The sequence below is a fragment of the Hydra vulgaris genome, chromosome 12, assembly GCF_038396675.1.
Source record: "Hydra vulgaris chromosome 12, alternate assembly HydraT2T_AEP".
Taxonomy (NCBI): Eukaryota; Metazoa; Cnidaria; class Hydrozoa; order Anthoathecata; family Hydridae; genus Hydra; species Hydra vulgaris.
In genome coordinates, this window is record NC_088931.1 from 48,257,500 (window position 1) to 48,281,087 (window position 23,588).

The 23,588-nt window shown below is 28.6% G+C and overlaps 1 protein-coding gene across 1 annotated transcript in view; it reads right to left on the reverse strand.

The window, feature by feature from the left end:
- Positions 1 to 11,325: 11,325 nt before the first annotated feature.
- The window catches only part of LOC100211841 (periodic tryptophan protein 2 homolog), a 61,465-nt gene continuing 49,202 nt past the window's right edge, over positions 11,326 to 23,588 (reverse strand). The window contains exon 21 of the mRNA XM_065813529.1: positions 11,326 to 11,432. Within this exon, the coding sequence (XP_065669601.1) occupies positions 11,339 to 11,432 (94 nt within the window). The 3' untranslated portion in view covers positions 11,326 to 11,338. The remainder of the gene's footprint in view (positions 11,433 to 23,588) is intronic.

The following is a 23,588-nucleotide window of genomic DNA, read 5'->3' on the forward strand; positions in this document are numbered from 1 at the left end:
ATATATGATGTCAGTTTTTGTGTACTCCCCCCCCTAAAAAACAATAAAAATGTTTAAAAACCATTGATTTTTTTTCTGACTAAATTATAGATTTATATAATAGTAGATCTCATCAATATTATATAATAGTCGATATCTCATTAAATAATCAACTAAGCAAATAGTATTATATATCTTTAATATAATCTTCCCATGGGTTGTTAAAGTGATCATCGATTGAAACAATAGGTAGTGAATGCTCTCTGCGCTCTTAAAGGATATCATATTCTTGAGGTACAATCAAATTCGTTGCGTCAACTTCATTTTCATCTAACCATTCAGCAGTTTCCGAACTCTTTTGCAAGGCGATGACTGCCAAAAATTCTGTCTGACGCTTGGCAGCGATACGAACAGGTTGGACCCTTTTGGTTAGAGGGAGTACTATAGTAGAAGAATGGATAGAAGCGTGCTTTTTCAACATAGCTTGAGAGGCAAAGTAGATATTGCACTTTTTACAGATTCTACCAGCTAGGCTAGACTGAATTGATGGACAAAACGCATCATACGGCAAAATTGGAAGTCCTTCGGCAGTACGAGGAAGAATACTTTCAATGTTTGAGGCGATGAGCATAAAGACAGATGATGGAAACAATTCTTTTGCTCTTTCTGAGACATCTACTGCTTTGAGCCCGTCTCTCGTTTGGTTGACAGGGACAGTTGACGGGAAAAATGGTTGGATAACCGTCAATTTGTAGATCAGACCAAATATCAGCCAAAGCCTGTCCAGAAAAACCAAAGTTCTATTTTCTAAATTTTCATCTATTGTCCTGCCTGATTTTAAAAGATATGTTGGTTGTTATAGGTTAAAAATTATATTAATATTTTTACAAATTAACTTTTGTCAATGTAATTACCTTGAGAATCAAGATGAGTTCCGTAATGTTCGTGCAAAAGAATCACCCCAGATAATTCTTTACTTAGAGGTGCCATTCGTCGCTCAGCTCTGTTGAATGCACTGCGGCCTGGAGCGTTCGTCATGATGAAAAGAGCGTCAAGGTTATTCTTCAAGAAATGGTGAATCCCGATTTCAATTACTTTCTGTTATATGGAATTTTCGTCGGGTCCTCCATCGACGCTAAACACAACGATAGGCTTAACCATATTAGTTTGAGGATCTCTGTTAATAGAGTCGAATTCTTTCATATCCAAGAGCCGCTGATCCATGAGCAAAGGCGGTCGAGGATGCGTGTTTTCCTAATCGAACAGCAATGTAGGTAGGTCCAAAATAAGTAACAGCATCTGTTTTTTCGAGACCATCTTTTTGATCTTAATTCAAGCATATACAGATGGTATAAGCTTGTGTTTAGCACCCACGACCCAGTCGTGGTCCGGGAGAGTTACCCGGTACTCCAAATGCATCAACAACTGCGCCTGTCTTTTGGCTGCTGTGATTCCAATTGGCACTCTAGTCTTGTCGTCTTGGCTAATGAAACACACTTCTTCTGGCCCTAAAATAGAATAAATTTCTTTCACATATTTTATAGTTGAACTGCAAAAGAGTCCGTCAACATGTTTTAAATAAGATTCATTCTGAGGGCTGATCAATCTAACAGGGATTGTTTTGACGTGCCTTTTGCTTTCTAATGTTCCGTAACTTCTCGGAAGTAGACGAGTATAGAGGGCGCTCTTGCTGATTTCAAATCCAATTTTGTTCATCTCAGATGTCAATTCGTCGAGAGTTTTAATGCTCTAAATAATGAAGAAATATATTTGGATATAATTAACTTTTTTACAAAAAACGGGATTTATTTAGTAAATTACATTCAAATCAAATCTTGAAACTAGTTGTTAACATTTCAAGGATATTTACAATCGTGCAAGTACTAATTAAGAGTAAAATTCTAGCAAATGCAATATTAACAAACATAGCTAAGCTATCCTTACCCGAAGAACCTCTGACCGACGTCTTTCATCAGCGGACGAACCACGGAGAGCAATATTCATAATCGCCTTCAAAAGAATAGGTTGATCTACTTCTAATGACGGTGAATCAGGTTTCTTTCTGATTTTTAGTTTTCCTTTGACTTCTGCATGCTCCAAGCAGATTTCCTTTATTCTAGCTTTTTTCAGTTCTCTAGTTTTCTTCTGTTGAGCTTGATCATACTTTTTTTTGGCCAGTTCTTTACATAGATGAGCTAGTTTCTTCTTTTTCTTTTTCAAATCATCCTCTTCAGCTTCAGCAATGAATCCACTTCTCTTTCTAGTCTCCAGTCCAGCAACTTCACAATTTAAAGCTGCAATATCAGAATTGAGTCAATCTTGAGCCACTGTTCTTGCATTGTTTTGATTTTTCGTAGTCAACAAACTCAAAGTTAGTGCACTTTGTTGATCATCAATAACAGATCGCTCATTGGTGGGCTCAACAAACTGTGAGGAATTCTTGTCAAATTTAGGTAGATTAGACGTGGGGGTAAACTGTTTTGGAGTATTGGCCCAAAATGATAATTGCTCTTGAACTTCATTGCCTTTTCATTAAATAAATTGATTAAATACATTATTCTTGATTCAAGATCCTTATGCACTAGTTTCTCTTCTCTTAATGAATTCCATATACTATGGACTTCTTTCTGGATATTAGTCTTTTTTTTATCGGGATGAGCATTTCCATACGAGAACATCAATAAGGTAAGTAATGCGGTTTTATCCATATGTTAATATTGATTTATTAGTATTGTTTACATCACAATCAGAATAATGATTTTGCTCATCGTTAGCGCAAGCTTTTTAAAAGAGTTTCTTCAACCCGCTAGGGAGAAATTAGCGTTTCGAATTTTCAATAGACTTTTTGTGTTTGCATTGCATCACGTTTTACAATCATCAAGAGAGCAATAAGAGTTTCGTATTTGAAATAACGTCAATTTAATTTCAAAAAACGACAAATTTATGAGTTTACTTTGAACCACATTTTATAATCCGCTAGGGAGCGAATAACGATTGTGAATTTTATATACAAAGAGTTAATATATCTAACATAATTTGATTTGCAGTCAAATGGTAATATATTAATAAAACGATAGTATTTTTTTTTTACGTTAGTAGTTGTTATTTATTTAATGTCTTTGGGAAACTTAGTATATAGTAAGTAAATAATTTAATAAAATATAATATCAAATTCCCCGCATTTAATGTTAACTTCCTTACAAACAAAATATCATTTCTATACCATTTAGTATATGTAAATACCATTAAAATCTGCTCATTAAAACTAAAAAAATAATTTAAATTGACATCATTTTGACTCAACACCCCCCTCCCCATTTTCAATTAGTGTCAAACTTTCCAGCACTCCCTCCCCCCCTATATTTACTGACAGCATTTATGGATGACCCCTAAGATGGAAATATTATCGATGACGTAGATTTGATTTATTTTACGATATTAATAGATCTAAAAATGATTACCCTTATTGAAATTACAAACATTTTGAATTAGATGAGCTTGATAATGCTGAAGCGTGGTCAGAGTTTCGATTCCAAAAAGTAGATATTTATAGATTAAAAGAACCTTTAGAAATTCCAGATATTATGAAGACATATAACCGTTTATCTGTGAGTACTCACAAGGGTAAGAAAATCTTTTTTATAAAATGCAAAGAGCTTCGACTCCACTCGAGTGTATCAAAACAAAAATTTGAGTTTTAAATTCATTAATTATTCATGTAGCGTACGTTTTTGAGCAGTGGCAAGAAATAAGATTTCTAGCGTACGTTTTAAGTGCGATGCGTTAGAAAGGGTATTTCCCTGAGTCTTATTAATTATTTACGAGAAATTCTTTTGTTTTCCTGCCACTGCACCGTGGGACAGAGTGTGCCAAAATACCAAAAAATCAATATAAGCATTGCACGGTGAAACTTTGTCATAATGGTGAAGACATGTTCATTAGAGGAAATATCTAGTTAAAAAAACATTAAATATTAATTTAAGCGTAATTTTATGCGGTTATTTACACGTTAATTTGACATGTGTTCCAAAACGCTATTTTGCATTTTTTATTTATCAACTAAAAGACAAACACTGTATGTATAATGAATCCTAGCTATCCATTTTTAAATAGATGAATCCAGTGAATCCAGATAAAAGAGCAGCATGGATTCTTGCAACAAAACGAAAGAATTTTCTCTTCCGCTAGTTTTATTTGTTCCGATCATTTTTCTAAAAATTGCTTTGACGAAAGCAAAACATCAGGTTACTGTTTGAGAAAATATCTGAAACCTGATGAAATACCAACAATTTTTGATTTTCCAAAACATTTAAAAACAACTACTAGTAAAATTCGAAAAGCACCAACAGAAAGAATGCTGAAAAAATAGAGAAAGAAAAAAATGACACAGTTTTTGAGAATACTTATGAAGAAAAAGTGATTAGTACAAATAAAAAAATGAGTGTAGAGGATTGCATGGAGACTGATTCAGACAATTTACAAACTGTCAACAACAATTTACAAACTGTCAACAAGTTGTCATTTGTATTAAATGTTTATAAATTACAGAAAAAACCTATCAGATATGTAATGCAACAAAAGCGCAGACTCAAAAAAAAAGTTGCAAAACTTCTAAATGCGATAAATCAAAAAACGTTTAATTAGTGATGAAGCCACAGCAACTTTAAATAGTCTTAATCCTGGTGTTAAAGATTTAATTCAAAGAGAACTGAAATCCAAAAGCAAATTAAAATACCCTCCATCATTGCGAACTTTTGCATTAACATTGCATTTTTATTCAGCAAAAGCATATGATTATGTCGGACAGTCCTTTAACACTTGTCTTCCTCACCCAGACACTTTGAGAAAATGGTATAGTAGTATTAATGGACAGCCAGGCTTTACTCATGAAGCATTCCAAATTTTAAATTGAAAAATAATGAATCTAACAAAAAAGTTGTATGCAATTTGATGATGGGCGAAATGTCAATTCGAAAGCAAATTGATTGGGATGGGCATACATCCTATGGCATTGTTAATTATTGATTTAATGATGACAGTATTGGTGTTGCTAAAGAAGCTTTTGTTTTATTGTTAGTTGCTGTTAATGGACAGTGGAAAATCCCAATAGCTTATTTCTTAACAGATGGATTCAAAAGAGAAAGCAAACATTATTTCTGAATGTCTCATTAAAGTTCATGAAACTGGAGTTCAAGTTATTTCTTTAACTTTTGATGGTACAGCTGCAAATTTATCTATGATAAAAATTCTTGGTTCTGGCTATAGTGATATGAAAAATCTGAAACCATACTTTAAACACCCAGTAAGTGAAGAACCAGTATTTTTAATTCTTGATGCATGAGATATGTTAAAATTAGTTAGAAATTACTTTGGTGAAAAGAAGATCTACTTCATCCGCCAAAAGATGTTATTGCAATTTGTTCTTTTGTTGAAAAGTTTATGACACAGCATTCCAGACAAATCAAAAATCAAAGAACTACAATTTTTTATGGAATCTATTCCACATTTAAAATTAACTATTTGCCGCAATTTATTTTCTAAAGCAATTTTTAAGAACTTACAAGTCACATTAAGGAACTTCCAGTGGAGGATAATCATTTGGTTAAACTGATCAATTTAATTATAGAGGACTATTTAGATGTACGTTTATACCATGTCTCATCCTGTGCAACAAGTTATATACAAGGAACACAAGTTCGAATTAAACTAACCAAACTTGTGTTGTTCAAAAATCAGTGGAAGAAATTAATATCCGCATTATATATATATATATATATATATATATATATATATATATATATATATATATATATATATATATATATATATATATATATACTATAAAATAACATATAGTATTTTTATTTTAGGAAAAACACTGAAAAAAAAACAACCTTGATCCAACAAAATAAGTACTTTGTTAATGCACGGTATCCTAAAAATGTATTTTATACATAAATATAGGTATATATTATAATAAATATAATATACATAGATATAGATGTATATAAAAATGATTAGTCTTCAGAAAACACCATTTTTTTGAAACCTAATTAATATTCAATAAAAGTATAACGTTAAAATTTAGACTGTATATTTTATTTGCTAGTGCAACTTCACTTTAAATTGCTGTTTATTATCAAATCCTCAGGTGCTGCTGATAAATTGTTAATAACCTCAAGTCATGAGCCTAATAATTAAAATTATACAAATAAACAAAATCTCTTGAAACTTATTAATATATATAACTTTTAATAAACTTTAACAGTAATATGCTTTACAATATATATATTATATTACATATTACTTTTATTAAACGACTATTTACGAATTGTTTTGCCTCACGCTACATCACTTTTTAAACGATAGCTCGGCTTCAAAATATTTCCCAAAATTATATGGTCAGGCATGCCTACGCCGTATCCAGTAATTTATATATCTATGGTCGCAACCAATGATATATTATATAACTAGATGTCTAACTTGCGGGATTATTATAATTTCCGCTCAACGCTTTTATGTAAATAGTATTTAAATTAAAACTATATTTACTTCATTTAAGAAAAGAAAAGTTAAAAATATTTGTTTACAAATTTAGTCCGCCATTTTTAAAAAGGGCTAAAAGCGGCTTCACTTTTCGGATCGAAGTTAGACATCTAGCTTATATAATATATTATTGGTCGCAACGTATTCTTTCTTCTTCTAGAACGAAATGCCAAAAACAGCTTTCATAAAAATACTGTATCTTCTTTATGTCAAATTTAAAATTAAAAAAATAAAAGCCATTAATTAAATATGAAGGTTAATGCTATATGAGTAAATTTTTGAAAGATTTTTAGTCAAATAAGGATTATATTTTAGAATAATGCTCAATGTTGTGTGATTTTACACAAGAGAACTAGAAAGTCGATGTTACCCTTTTTACCTTATAATAAGAAAGGCAACATGACTTTTTTTTATAATCAGAGTTATCGAGTCTAGGAGCCTCTTTGATTCTGAAGCAGGTGCTCTTAACTGCATCACAACTGCTCATTATTAAATTGCATCAATAAATAAAATTCTTATAGTTACTGAGAAATCAATAAATATTAAACGTATTATTATATTTACACAAAGTAATTTTCATTAGAACTTGATTATAGTGTTGAAATAAAAATTCGCAAAATATTAAATGCTAATCTTATTTGCTATTATTTCATTTATTTTGGTTCTAATATGTAAAAAAAAAAAAAAAGAAACATCCACAATATTTTACTGTGCCAGTATAGTCAATAAAAGCCAATAGAGTCGGTAAAGAGTTTTTTATATTCTTTCTGAGATACAACATTTGCAACATTATCAGAAAACTTTAAACATTATTCCTAAGAAGAGAAAACGATGGAAATAATTAAACTACCTCACGAAAATGTTTCATCAACTACGAGGATACGAACGCTAGCTCGGGTCGTATCTTCATAACGACTTTTTAAATACAATTAAGATAATTCTTATCTTTATATAAATAAGACTTCAGTATTTTATTTTTTTAATCAAAATATTTTTAAGGTGGTAGACCACTATTAAAAATCGAAAAAATCATTTTTTCAATTTTAAAGTTTTTAAGTAATATAATTATCGTAGATTACGAATTTCATATTAGTTTTAAAATAAAGCTAACCCTATTAAAAATCAGTTTTTAATAATGCGGTTTAGGCATTTTCATAAATTTGTCCGTAGCAACAGATTGTTTATTCTGTTACTATGTAGCTAAAAAGGAAGTTATCCCACAAAATACCATAAAAATTAATACAAAAAAACTTCATTTGTGGTGACTGCTATTCTAAAACTACTTTTTGTTTATTGTTAAATGCTTTTGGTGCAGTGTGTTACATGGTATTCAACGGATTTCTCAGTAAATGTCTAATTACTTTACAACGACCACAACTTTCTTAGGCTAATTTTCTGTCTTCTATACTTTGGTTAAATAATAACTAAAATAATGGGAAATAAAGATAAAAGAAATAAAATAAGGTATAGCAAGAAACGTAGACTCTTCAGTGGAAACCAACATAAATCATCAAACGTTGTAGCTGAAGAAAATCTATCTAATTTAGAAGAATTACAATTCAAATGTAGCTCTGCAAAAAAATCTTCCGTCGATGTTGTAAATAATGATTTTGTAAATAAAAATAATTTTTCTGCTAATGATGATCAGTCCAATGACTGCTATATTTTTATAAACACTAACATTTTAGAAGAAATAGTTACTGCCATAGGCTGCTGTCCAAAGTGTTCTGCAAATGTTAATTTTAACCATGATGCTAAACTTAAAAAAGGTTTATCACGCTTTATTTTTTTTTCATGTGCATCTTGCCAATGGGAGCAAAAGTTTTATCCTAGTAAAACTATAAAACGAGTCTTTAAATGCTTTAGTTTGGAAAAGTTGTCCAAAAGATGTTTTTGTTGGAATTGATGTATTATATTTAGATTGCTGTTCTGCAATCATTAATTTTTATGATCGACTTAATGGTATCAATAGAGTTTTTGAAAAACTTTATTTAAAACCAGGGCATTATTCATCAAGTTTTTTGGCATCGTCTGATTTGAAAAGAGTTAGAAATATGGGAAAAAAAATGTAATGAAAAGGGAAAAAGCAGGCGAAAGCAGTTACGAAGTATTCGTAAGGGACAAAGATGAGGAAGAAGAGAGTTTATGTTATGGTGCAGGAGAATTTTAGTCTTTTTATTTATTTACTATAAACTTTTTATTTATTTACTATAAACAAATATTTAATTAAGTTTATAATTTTTATAATCGCAAATCAAAAGAAAAACTTTTTTTTTCTAACTGAAATACTACTTTAATAATAGTATTGTTTATTAATATTATCACTTTTTTTAAACATATTTTATTTTAATTTTGCGTTAGTTTTACTCCACAATACGTTTATAATAAGGTAATAATTTTCAATAGGTTTTTTTTTGTGTTTTTATATTTTTATTTGAAGTGTTTAATGTTTTTTTTTGTTTAAATGTGTTTTTCTCAGTTCTTTAAAATTCACGACTTTGCGGTAATTATCTCTAGATTCTCTTAACCGATTTCCATAAAATTTCCAGGAGTTGTTCCTTTAGTTATTATGAATGTCCCTCTATTCACTTTTATAAAAAGATATTAAAGTCCAAATATGGTCAAAAATGCCCTTTTTTGTTTTCGAAGTGTTTTTTTCATTAAAAAAAAAACTGTTTAACTGTTTTCTTTTGTTTTGGTACAGGATCTTTTTCATTATATTAAAACCAAGTCTGAAAAATTTCAAGTTGATACCATACATAGTTTTTGAGATATTCACCGCAACGAAATAACCCTATTTAAGGGTTTTCGGGACTAAATTTCTCCAGCCATTTATTAATCAAAAAAAAAAAAAAATGTCATTAAAATGTAAATTTTAATCAACTTATATAAAAATAATTTCTAAAATGTAATTTTTGAAAGATTTTTTTTTATTAGTGGTCTACCACCTTAGGTTAACCCTTAAAAATGTACGTAATTAGTTTTTCGTTACGTAGAACGTTTTACTCAATATAAAATTTTTTATACCCTATTTATATTGAGTCACGCTTTGAGGGCGCAACACACATTTAAAATGCTGTCACTTTACTCGGGCTTTCGCAAATTTATCAAAGCTTTTTGACTTTTATATTATTTCTTTATATTTATTTATTATTATATATATTATTAATATATTTAATACCATTTCCAACATTAACGCGTGACTAAATAGGTTTTACAGTGCTTGCGTGACTAAATGGTTTTATAGTGCGGTCTTGTCGACGACATTCTTAAACTTGACTTTTTCGACAGACTCTACTCTTCAGCACTATAATTGTTTATTGCCAAGTTTTACATTAATTTTATAACATTTTTAATGTATTTGTATGTTCATTATAGAATTTTTTTTTCTTAGCAAAAATAATGAAACAAGTGCAATATCAATTCAAACAAAGACTAAAATGTGAAGGCGAAGGCGTATTTTCGCAGATGCAACAAAGTTCTCAACGTTGATAAAAATCCTGGAAATAATTCCCATAATGAAAACAAGCATAAGAAATCAAGTATATATCATGAATTTGCTGCATATATTTGTACGCATTCACTGTGTCATTTTCGCAGTCGATGCAATTCGAAAGATATTGAAACTAACTTATGAGTTTTTCGACTTGTTGTCCACTAACACAATTAGTCTGTAGCAAGTCAGTTTTAATATTTCAAAATAATATTTCTGTTTTAATATTTCAAAAATAACAGTAAAAAGGTTTTCTGAGCGAGCGATACTATATATAGCGATAACAAGGGTTATGAGACTGCAAGACTAATTAAAAAAAACCCCGACCATAAATTAGTTCCATTAGAAGTGCTGTCTGTGATTATTTAGTCATAGAAAATCTTTAATGATCAGAACTACAGACCACAATAGGTTGGGTGAATAAAAAAAAAGCATTGCTTTTACTCAGCGTTTTTGGAGTAATTGTTCAGCTTTACGTGAATAAAAACTTAATCGAGTTTGGTAAAATTTTTATTTACGTAAAGCTAAGCAATTTATTCCAAAAACGCCGAGTAATTGTTCAGATTTACGTAAATAAAAGTTTAAGCAAAACTCCTAAAATTTTTATTCACGTAAAGTTGACCAATTACTGAGTAAAAGAAATTGCTTTTGTATATATGTATGTATATATATATATATATATATATATTTATATATGCACATATATATATGCACATATATATAAATATATATATATATATATATATATATATATATATATATATATATATATATATATATATATATATATATATATATATATATATATACACATACATTTGTTGTGAAGAATTCTTGCTATATTGATTGAAACTGATTTTTGGTGTTTTTAAAGGAAAAAACATCTTAATGTAAAACGCATGTAAATGAACTTGGTTACACATAACAAAACAAAATAAACGTATCATTGTTTACATGTTTAGTAGTTGCGTTAGTATTATTTATATTACTTTTATAGCGTATGTAAGAAACAAACTTTATAAATAAATTAAAATACTTAAAAGTCTTAAAAGTTAATCAGTATAAACTGTAAAAAATATTTTCTAGAATCTTTTAGTACTCGATTACTTGTTAATTGGCGCCTGTACATTTTTTTTTCCCTTCAGGAGATGTATTTTAAATTTAGTAGTGTGCTACACCAAATCTTCCTGAACACTTAAATATTTTTAACTTGCCCAAAAAAGTTTACAAAATAATAAATTTTAAAATTTTCAAAATACTAATATAAAAAAACCGCACAAAATCTACGATGATAAAATACAGCTAAGTATATAAATTATTCTAATTATTCATTAAAATATCTTCATTCTCCGTAGTAACATGCGGCATTTTATTTGAAAGGATATATTTTATAGAATAATAATTGCCTTCACATCTAAAAAAATTTAAAGCATGTATATATATATATATATATATATATATATATATATATATATATATATATATATATATGAATTAGAAATTAACTAAAAAATAATTATAAAGTGCTCTCATAGGCAAATAATGCATTTTCATAAATAAAGCACTTTCAAATGCAAATAATGTATTTATTGCATATAAAACCGCCTTTTGATAAACTTCATTATATATATATATATATATGTATATATATATATATATATATATATATATATATATATATATATATATATATATATATATATATATATATATATATATATATATATATATTTCTTGAGCAACGCAATAGCAATAAATGTGAAAATATTTTAAAGAAAAACACGATATTTTTTAATCTTGACATGTTTCGTAGTTAACATACTACATTTTCAAAAGATAAAATTACAATTTAAAACTCTGGGTATAAATATTAAATCAAAATTTGAAGACATTACAGAGAAATATTGATCAGAGTAATATATTACTAAATATTGATTCAGAGTTTGAAGCTCAGGAATTTTTTACACATCTTAATAAACAACATAAAAACTTAAAATTTACGATGGAAAAAGAACAAAATAAACAAATTGCATTTTTAGATGTTCTTATCAATAAGTCTGTATCGCTGTCCAGATCAGTTTATCACAAAAAAACATATACTGGTCTTTAACAAAAATTTTCCAGTTTTGTTCCCTATTGTTATATAATTAGTCTTGATAGAACGTATAAAATCAACAACACATGGCTTGGATTTGATAAGGACATAAAAAATCTATCTAATGTTTTAAAAAATAATCAATATACAGCTAAAATAATTGACACTGAAATTAAACTATTTGTAGATAAAAAGTTAAATCCATCTGTGATAAATAGTATTGATAATCATAATATAAGATATTATATGCTTCCATTTATCCATTTATAGGATTTTACTCAAATTTTACTAAATCTAAAGTTAATAAAATCATTAAAAAAGATGTTATAATTAATTTAATTTTCACTACCTACAAATTACAAAACAGTATCTGTATAAAAGATCCATTTCCTAAGCTGCTCAAACCTAATGTTGTTTACAAATTTTCTTGTGCTGGATGTAATGCCAGTTTTATTGGAGAAACCTCCAGTTACTTAACAACAAGGATTCACGAGCATCTTATAAGTGACAAACAATCTAATGTTCATAAGCATTCAATTTCATCTGTTGATTGTAAAAATCTAAGTAACTATAACTGTTTTAAAATTGTGGATACTACTTCTAACAAAAACAAATTGAAAATTAAAGAAGCACTCTATATTAAATGGGAAAACCCATATTTAAATAAACAAACTGTTCATTATATAAATTTGTCTATCTATTTTTTTTTTTTTTTTTTTAATTTACTAATAATTTTGTTTTTATTTTTTTTGCTATTTACGGTATCATAATTTGTATTATAATTATTATTGGTTTGTAACAATTCTATTTGTCTGTTAATATTTCTCTGTAATGTCTTTAAATTTTGATTTTATATTTATATCCAGAGTTTTAAATTGTAATTTTATCTTTTGAATATGTTAACTACGAAAAATGTCAAGATTAAAAAATCGTGTTATTCTTTAAAATATTTTCACACACACACACACACACACACACACACACACACACACACACACACACACACACACACACACACCTATATATATATATATATATATATATATATATATATATATATATATATATATATATATATATATATATATATATATATATATATATATATATATATATATATATATGTATTATATATATATATATATATATATATATATATATATATATATATATATATATATATATATATATATATATATATATATATATATATATATATAGATCTATAGTTTGTTGGCTTTAGGAAGAGCGGAAGGAAAAAAGTGATTCTTACGCCAACACATACGTCACTTTTAATTACTTTTGACTTTCGTCCAACATTTTCGTGTTGGACGAAAGTCAAAACCATTAATTTAATTACAAATTAATTGTTATATAAAAAAACCACAAAAACGCAAATTTAATTGACCGGAATGTTTTTAACAATATAAACAATGTTTTTATTTTTATTTTTTTTAATAAAATGTTTTTATTTTTATCTTTTTTATTAAAATGTTTTTATTATTTTTTTTTTTTTACTGTAAATCATGCGCGGAGTGTTGCTACATCGACTATCTTATAGCCTGACTCGCAAGGGAGTGCTGTTACATCAACTGACAAAAAGCCTGACTCGCAAGGGAGTGCTGCTACATCGACTGACAAATAGCCTGACTCGCAAGGGAGTGCTGCTACATCGACTGACAAATAGCCTGACCCGCAAGGGAGTGCTGCTACATCGACTGAGGGTTTGGTTGGGGCAGGCAGTCTATCATTATTAAAAAAAAAAATTCCGGTCTTGAATTTTAATTTTTACTTTTTGTCAACAAAATATGGAAAAAACTTTCGGACAACATCTAAGGGTTCTATATATATATATATATATATATATATATATATGTGTGTGTATATATGTATATATCTATATATATATATATATATATATATATATATATATATATATATATATATATAAGGATGTCCCGATTTCAGGGTCACATTTTATTTTGACTGCTCCTAGCATTTTTCTGCTGCGCATATGTGAGAAAATGGGATCTGTAAAGTTTTAGAGCTCTAACTTTATTTTTGTGACTACACAAGCCACCTTAAGTTTCAAAAATTATGATTTTTTGGTGAAAAAAGCTTTTTTTTTTTTGAAAGATACAGGCTTATCTTATGTTGAACCATGTACTATTAACCCCCATTAGTTAGAAAAAATTTGGGAGCAGTTTGAATAAAACCGTTAGTTAGGTTTGAAGTGAGTTCAAAGATACGCAGTTGACACAATTTACCCATTTTTATCCAGTTTGATGTGGTTGACAAAATCAAACAAAATACTGATCTTATCATTATGAAATGGGTCTTAAGCAATTTTCGAACCCTTCTCACACCTAATTAGAACAACGAAAATCCAAAATCAGTTAAAAAGTCCTAATTATATGTTTAATTTTATTTATATTTTATACTAGACATATTTTAATCACTAATTCTACAACATATTAACATTTTCTTTTCTTTCCACCACTCCCTTGGGGTCTTCTAGCCTTTCTTTTCTGGTCCACTGCTAGGAGAAGATCTTGCTTTCATCATGGCTTCCATCAACAAAGTCCTGTATAAGCTTAACATTTCTCTCTGCAGCATCATTAGTTACAGGAATGTTGGAGATAAAATCCTTGAACTTTGTGTAGCCAGACAATTTGTTCCACATCCTAGGTGGAATCTTCATCCATTTAAGCTGTTGGCTATCCATTTTTAAGATGTTAAATATCAAAATGGATTCTGTATCAACAAACTCAGACAACCTAGGACTCTTTCCTTCTTTGTCAATTAAACCTGATACATTAACCTTCTTATACATAAATGACAGAGGATCCTTTTCCTTTGAACCATTTATCATCAGGATTCTTTCAGCAATTTCAGTCTTTTCCTCATCTGACACTCCAGGATCCAGTAAACTAAATGGGATCTAAGTTGGATAAAGATACCATGTATGGTTTGCAATGCTATCGAGATATTTGGCTGCAACATTAGGTCTGCTCTTCATGTATGACTTCATCTCCCAGATTGCTTCTAGGTCATGTCTTGGTCTATGTCATGACGAGGTTAAGAACCATTTTGCATAATACAATGCTACAAACTCAGAGATGGCCTCAACTTCTCTTTTTGCAGAAGCTGCGGAAACAATATCTGTCATTTGACTCAGAATTTGCAGCTTCATGTAATATATAGCCTGTGCCATAAACCTTGCATGATGAATTGCTCCAGGTTGTCAAACTGTCAGTTGATCAATTTCTGGGGATAAATAGAATTGAACAATTTCTACTAGCTCCCAATAATTATCTCTGGGTATTTTGTCTTCATCCAACAACTTTGTGATGATTTCTAGGGATACTCTAGCAGCATTGTCAAGTTGTAGATTTACTTCATATTTGAATTTGCAAAGTTTATTATGATCAATCTGAATAAGCGAAAACTCATCCAACAGTTTCTTGAAGAGTTGATTATCTAGACCTGAGATTGTCCTGAAGACCTTTGCAACATTCCTAATATGACACTCATAGACATGTCTGTAAGCAAGATGCATAACAAGTCTTCCAAGATAGATGTTTAACCTGGAATTTACTCCTTTTTCTTTACCTGTATTTGACGCAGTGGTGTCAAGTACTAAACCTTCAATGTCTTCTTTGAGTGAGTTTTCTTCTAAAATCTCAATAATCTTCTCAGTCTGACAAGCTACAGTAGAATCAGTGACAGGAGGTACTCCAAACAAAAAATGTTCTCCACCACAAGTTACACTCAATGCTAAGCGCTTTCTTTTGAGCTTCTTTCTATCAGTATACTCTTTGACTAGCTTTCCATCATAATGAAGAAACATGTTTGATCCAGCTTTTGGTCATAAAGCTTCCCTGGCTTCCTCCGCTGTTTCCTGTATAACCTTTCTACCAATTCTGTGTATATTGGATTTTGACATACCTTTACTGGAAAGTCCACTTGTAATTGCCACCTGCTTTAAAATATCGGATTGAGCTCTGATGATTACATGTTTAACCTTTGAAATAATGTCACTATCTCCTACTATGCCAGCAGATGTAGATGGTTGTGGCAGAATTATAAAGTGTTCTTTCACTTAAAAAGATAAAGTTTCTCAAAGTTCCAATAATAGTGTTCTATCACTACTTTGAAGCACTTTTGGTAATCCTTCAGTTAAGCAACGTAAAATAAAATTATTATTTTGCTTTTAAAACATTTCAGACATTTTTGAGACAATGCAAGAAAGCAAAACAATAATTTTATTTTAAGCCGCTTAACTAAAGGATTACCGTTGCAACTAAGCCCTAGGCCCCACCCCTTGCTGAGGAAATGCATTGTTCCAAATAACCCCCATTCCACTCCAAACCCCCAGGTCAGAATTTGCTCACCACATTTAGATTGTAGTATTCCCCCACCCCTCACCCTCCCTAGTTTATATAACACGCAATATTATAGGCATTTTTACATGTTTCAAATCTTGTCACTTCAGGAATGATTATTTTGGAAAAATATACATAACTTTAACATTTTTCAACCAATTTTGGATTTTCGTTGGTCTAATTAGGTGTGAGAAGGGTTCGGAAATCGATTTAGACCTATTTCATAATGATTAGATCAGTATTTTGTTTGATTTTGTTAACAGCATCAAACCACATAAAAATGGGTAAATTGTGTCAACTGCGTATCTTTGAACTCACTTCAAACCTAACTAACGGTTTTATTCAAACTGCTTCCAATTTTTTCTAACTAATGAGGGTTAATAGTACATGGTTCAACATAAGATTAGCCTGTATCTTTCAAACTGTGACTACACAAGCACTGTAAAAATAGGCTTTTTTAAAAAACTTAAGGTGGCTTGTGTAGTCACAAAAATAAAGTTAGAGCTCTAAAACTTTACAGATCCCATTTTCTCATATATACGCAGCAGGAAAATGCTAGGAGCAGTCAAAATAAAATGTGACCCTGAAAACGGGACACCCTAATATATATATATATATATATATATATATATATATATATATATATATATATATATATATATATATATATATATATATATATATATATATATATATGTATATATATATATATATATATATATATATATATATATATATATATATATATATATATTCAGTGGTGGCATAAAGTCTTTGCCACACTGTTGGATTTTACACAACTTGTACTAAGGTTGCCTTGGTATATTACTTTTTAAAGCTTTTCCTTCGGGAATTTGTCTAAATCTCTAATTGGACATATATTGATAAATGTTGTATACTGCTGGAAATACAACTCTCATCTATATATATATATATATATATATATATATATATATATATATATATATATATATATATATATATATATATATATATATATATGTATATATATATATATATATATATATATATATATATATATATATATATATATATATATTCAGTGGTGGCATAAAGTCTTTGCCACACTGTTGGATTTTACACAACTTGTACTAAGGTTGCCTTGGTATATTACTTTTTAAAGCTTTTCCTTCGGGAATTTGTCTAAATCTCTAATTGGACATATATTGATAAATGTTGTATACTGCTGGAAATACAACTCTCATCTATTTAAGAGTGATCAATATCTTTTTTTAGAAAAATAGATCAAATAATATTAAAATATTTTAAATGAAAAAATACAACTTTATAATAGAACTTAGGATTTCATGCTATTTAGCAATCATCACCCATATTATTCAAATATAAAATAAAAACTGTTATAAAAATACAAGTTTAGCGTTGCAACGGCATCTGACGTCAAATATACGTGATCTGATATTTGCTAATTGCCGGAATCAAAGTAAGATAGTAAGCAAATTTTCCTATGCCTACAAGCAGAAACCAATTCGCTTTTTTTGTTAGTAGTAATCAACTATCAAAAGTCATAATAAAATATTTTTCACTGATGCAAAGGTTACACTTTTTTGTAGATGGATTACAAGATTGACATTTTTTAATTATGTTCCACTTAATTATAGGCATGTTGCTTGTGTCTTTATGTTTTCAGATTTTCTTGGAAAGTTCTGTATCATTCCTATACCTGGTTGCATTAAATGATTTAAGGTGGTTACCATAAGACTGGCATTAGGTGATGCTAAAGTGGCTTTATATACAACATTTTTTGATAGACATTGATAATTTAATGGGCATGCAGTTTTCTTAATGCAGTTGCAATTTATATCATTAACGGTGAGTTTGTTGCACAAACTAAAAATCGAATATTTGGCATGCAGCTGTAACTAATTTTTATTGTTTCTGTTGAAAATTTTGTGGAGCTTATGATGTAATGGAAAATGCAAGTCAATTAAGTTTAAGAAAAGGTGTCCAATTTTTGTTAACACATTTTTACTGAAGGGAGGATTAAACCACAATATTTCTTTTTCCTTTAATAGTACTAGAAGGATTTAGATTTAAATGATATTGGAGATTGGTGTGAAATCTAGACTTTTCTAATGCGTCTTTATAAATAAGAGCAGTCTTTTGGATAATTTTTTCGCTTAAAGAATTGTAAGATAATCTATGTTCAATTGAGGTTGGTAATTGCTTTAAAATGCTTGGTGGATGGTTGGAACTAGCATGGATATAATTTAATGTACTATCAGGTTTATGGCAAGGTTGAAAAGTGTAAGTATTAAGATTAAATGTAACATCAAGGTAGTTAACAATTTTCATATTAGATTGAATGGAAATACAGAGATTGTTTTGTTTAAATATTTGAGTAAAATGCTTCTTAATTTTTTCCATTTTTGGACCGCTTGCGTTTTTAAACACGGCTAAGCCAACGTCTCTATATAATCAGATTTTTTATAAAATTGCGAAATCTGGAACAGAAGAAAAATACCAACTAACTCGCACACTTCTGCTCTATCAAATGCACCCGTGGTAACATCAAACAAATGGCTCGATTTTTTAATCCAAACTTGGTCATTGGTAAATAATAAAGACTTACGCCATGATTCTTCAGAATAGTTTTTCCTTCTTTATTAATGCGATCTGTTATTATAGGGTTTTATAAGTTGTAGTAGCGTTCATTAACAACTTATTGTATATGTCTTTTGATAATCTATATAAATTTGTTGTTTTATCTGTGTAAGTGTAAGTATACGTTGATTTTCGAATAGAAGAAATGTCTTTTTTAAATTTATTTTGGAAGGCGCATTGAACCATCCTAAACTGTATGTTTTTAATTAATATGAATAAACCGCATTCAAACCCAGGCATATCTTTAATCTGTTGTGGACAATGTGGTGTGTTAATACCATAAGAATTAAAAGTTTTTCTTCATGAATCACCAGTCTAACAGTATGAATGATATTAATAATAATAAAAATAATAATAACACTTTTAATTCTTATGGTATTAACTAGGGTTTTTCATTACTGTTTAACAGTAACAGTAAAACAGCTGTTTTTTGGTCAAAAATGAAAAACAGTAAACAGCTGTTTTTTCAGAACTGTTTTTACTGTTTTTAACGACTTTTTCATGTTTAAAAAATATTACGTATTGGTGATAAGTTACTGTTTTTTCTTGTGTTTATCAAAGAGAAGAAAGTAAAATCTTGGGTGTTTTTAAAAGTAACACATTTAACAGTACGTATTAAATCATTTTAATTTGATTTAAGAATACAATAACAATGCTTATATATTTCAGCAATGTCGTCAGCACGGGATTTTGCTACAAAACGAAAAATCCAAAAACAAAATTTCTCGAAGGACAATGTTCGCGATGCAACAAAATCATTGTCTGTTCTGGAAATTCTACAACTACATTGAAAGCACATCTTAAGACACATGGAATTGATTTTGAAAGGTCAGCAGCTGGCACATCCAACGAAGAACCAACAGCAGAGAAAATAACAAATCAATTTTTGAATTTTTCAATCGAAAATCCCTCAAAGAAATAGTTACAGATATGGCAACTGATGGTATTTCAATTAGAGCAATAACTAGAAACAATTATATTTGTCAATCTATATCACGAGATGGTTACAAACTTCCAGCTAATGAAAGTGATGTCATGAAATTAATTATTGAAGATTTTAACGAGAAGAAAGCAAAAGTTGTTGAAATAATTAAGGAAAAACTTGCTAATGGAGCAAAATTCAGTATGTGCGTAGACAAATATACAACAATAAAAGGAAGACGATTCTTTGGAATTAATATACACAGCAGCGATGATAAAGTCACTATTAAAACTGGTCTTGTTCGCATTGTTGGATCTTGTTCTGCTGAAGACATGGTTGTCGCTATGAAACAACATTTAACTGAATTTTGAATTGACATGAACAAAGATATTGTTGGCTCAACTCAGGATGGAGCAGCAGTGAATAAAAAATTCATTAGACTTGTGGATATAATTGGCCAGTTTTGCCTAAACCATGCTCTACATTTGGGTGTCTGCGATACTTTATATAAGAAAGAGAATGAAATTGAGAAATACTATTTTGATAGCGATGAATCGGATGAAAGTGATTGCTTTGATGATTGCCTTGATTTGCTAAATGATGATGACATTGAACAATCTGAAATTAGTTATCACGATTTGCTTAAAAATTCTCGAAAGCTTGTCAAATTCATAAAAAATTAAACAGTTCGCAACAACATTTTTTTGAGTAAAGTGAAAGCTTTAACAGGATGTGAAATTGAACTACATCTTGATGTAAAAACTCGCTGGAATTCAATTCCAACCACGTTGGACTCGATTATTAAGACTGAAATGGCAATTCGAGAGACTTTATTTGAGTTCAATGCGACACACATTTTGGATTCAATTGATTTTATTGCTCTTCGTAATCTTTATGATGCTATGGAACCGATAAAACTTGCAGTTCAACGTTTAAGTCAGGAAGATGCAACATTAGCAAGTGCTGAAATAATTTTGGAGTTTATGTTTAAAAAATTGTCAATGATCAACAGCAAAATCAGTGAAGAATTGTACAATAACTTGAAAATCCGTACTGATGAAAGATTAAAGAAGGATGTTATGAATCTTTTAAAGAGTTTAAAAGATCCTTCAAACACTCCAATAAAAGCAACATTGATATTTGCCCGTCGTCTTGCTTCTTGATTGTTTGGATTTGATGAAGAAACTGAAATAGATGAGTCGATACAATCCGAATCTGAAAATGTTAGTCTATCACTAAACGACGAATTAAACTTTGTTATTGTATGTTCTCGTATTAAACCAACATCAACTGACGTTGAGCGTGTTTTTTCAGTTTGCACAAATTTTTGCACAAAAATTGGATCGCGTTTGTCCGACGAGTCACTTAAAGCTCTTGTCTTTTAAAAATTTTATTATAAAAAATGAAGAAAAAATTGTAGTTTGTATTCGAATAGCTGAATAAATAGTTAAAGTTTTTCATCCTTTAATAAAATTCAAAAATTGCGTTTTTTAATAGCTTTATTTATTTAGTCTTCTTCAAGTAAAGCTTCTAAATTTATTTTTGTAAACGACATTGACAAATATAAGGACATTGACGTTTTTTGCTCCTTAACTTGTGTCATTATTTTAATTTCTTATAAAATTTTAAAAAACAGTAAAAACAGCTGTTAACAGCTGTTTTTTTTTAAAATGAAAAACACTAACAGCTGTTTTTTCAAAACCACTGTTTTTGAAAAACCCTAGTATTAACACACCACATTGTCCACAACAGATTAAAGATATGTGTGCGATTTACTCATTACAACGGAAAAATCTTACATCGGTATTAGTAAAATGCAACCAGGTATAACTTTCCAAGGAAATCTGGAAACATAAAGACGCAGGCCTATAATTAAGTGGAACATAATTTAAAAATGCTAATCTTATAATCCATCTACAAAAAAGTGTAACCTTTGCATCAGTGAAAAATATTTTATTATGACTTTTGATAGTTGATTACTACTTAACAAAAAAAGTGAATTGGTTTCTGCTTATAGGCATAGGAAAATTTTTTTACTATCTAACTTTGATTCTGGCGATTAGTAAATATCAGATCACGTATATTTGATGTCAGATGCCGTTGCAACGCTAAACTTGTATTTTTTATAACAGTTTTTATTTTATATTTGAATAATATGGGTGATGATTGCCGAATGGCATGAAATTCTAAGTTCCATTATAAAGTTGTATTTTTTCATTTAAAATATTTATATATATATATATATGTGTGTATATATATATATATATATATATATATATATGTGTGTATATATATATATATATATATATATATATATATATATATATATATATATTTTATATATATATATATATATATATATATATATATATATATATATATATATATATATATATATATATATATATATATATATAAATATATATATATATATAAAAAATAGTAAAAACACTAACCTAATTTTTTTCTTTTACAAATTGTTTCACCATCAGTAGGTGCATCAGAAAGAATTCTTCCTGATGACCCTACTGATGAACCTAATTTGTAGAAGAAAAAAATTAGATAAGTGTTTTTACTAATTTATTATTGCTCTGTTCTTTAAGAACATTGAGCACTCTATTTGTAGAATACACTAACATAACATAAATATAAAAATTATTTATTACTCTGTTGTTTGCATTGTTTATCATTCAAACACGATAAACATACAAACAACATAATAAAACTTTTTGTTTTTGCTTTCTTACAATAACTTTTTATTGTTTTTTATCTCCAAATCTATTACAAACTTTTTTTTCTATTATCTTCGCTTTTAGTTGATTTGTTTTTTTTAATGTTTCTCTTCAATTTTCAAATTTATAATCTTTAATATTTTCATTGTTTTCACTTAATTAACTAAAATTTTTTTAAAAATTTTCTATTACAAATATATTTTTCTTTTCTTTCTTTATCTTTTTCTTTTCCTCTTTCAACACTTTCTCTATTTGCGATGTCATTGCGATATGAAAATTTAAAATTTAATTGAATGAATTTAAAATTTTAACTTAACTTTAGCTAAGAATAATAAAGTTATGATAAAACATAGAGTAAGAGTACCAATTGGACACTTATTACCAAAAGCTAAATAACTTTTTTAATATTGAACTCTCAGGTTTTGTTTTTTCAGCTGGAATATAGTTGTCTATTAAAGCAACTCTGCAGTGTTAAAAAGAATTTTAAGAAAATTTCCAGTTTTTATAGAAAACAAATTTTATTTTTGTAAAAAATGTCCGTTATTCGGAATATTGTCCATAAAAGCAGACAGTTCCATATTACATGGAAAAAAAATAGATAAATTGATAAATTCAATATATACTTTTTTAATTTTAAAATATACGCATAATAATTATACAAACAAAAATTACTAGGAAAAAAACTCAAAAAAACATGAGCTTGACCTTGAAAGAAAATAAAATATTTAAACTAGGTTCTGCAACTTTTTGTGCAAACAAACTCTTAGAAGTTAGTGTTGCAGTTGGGGTTAAA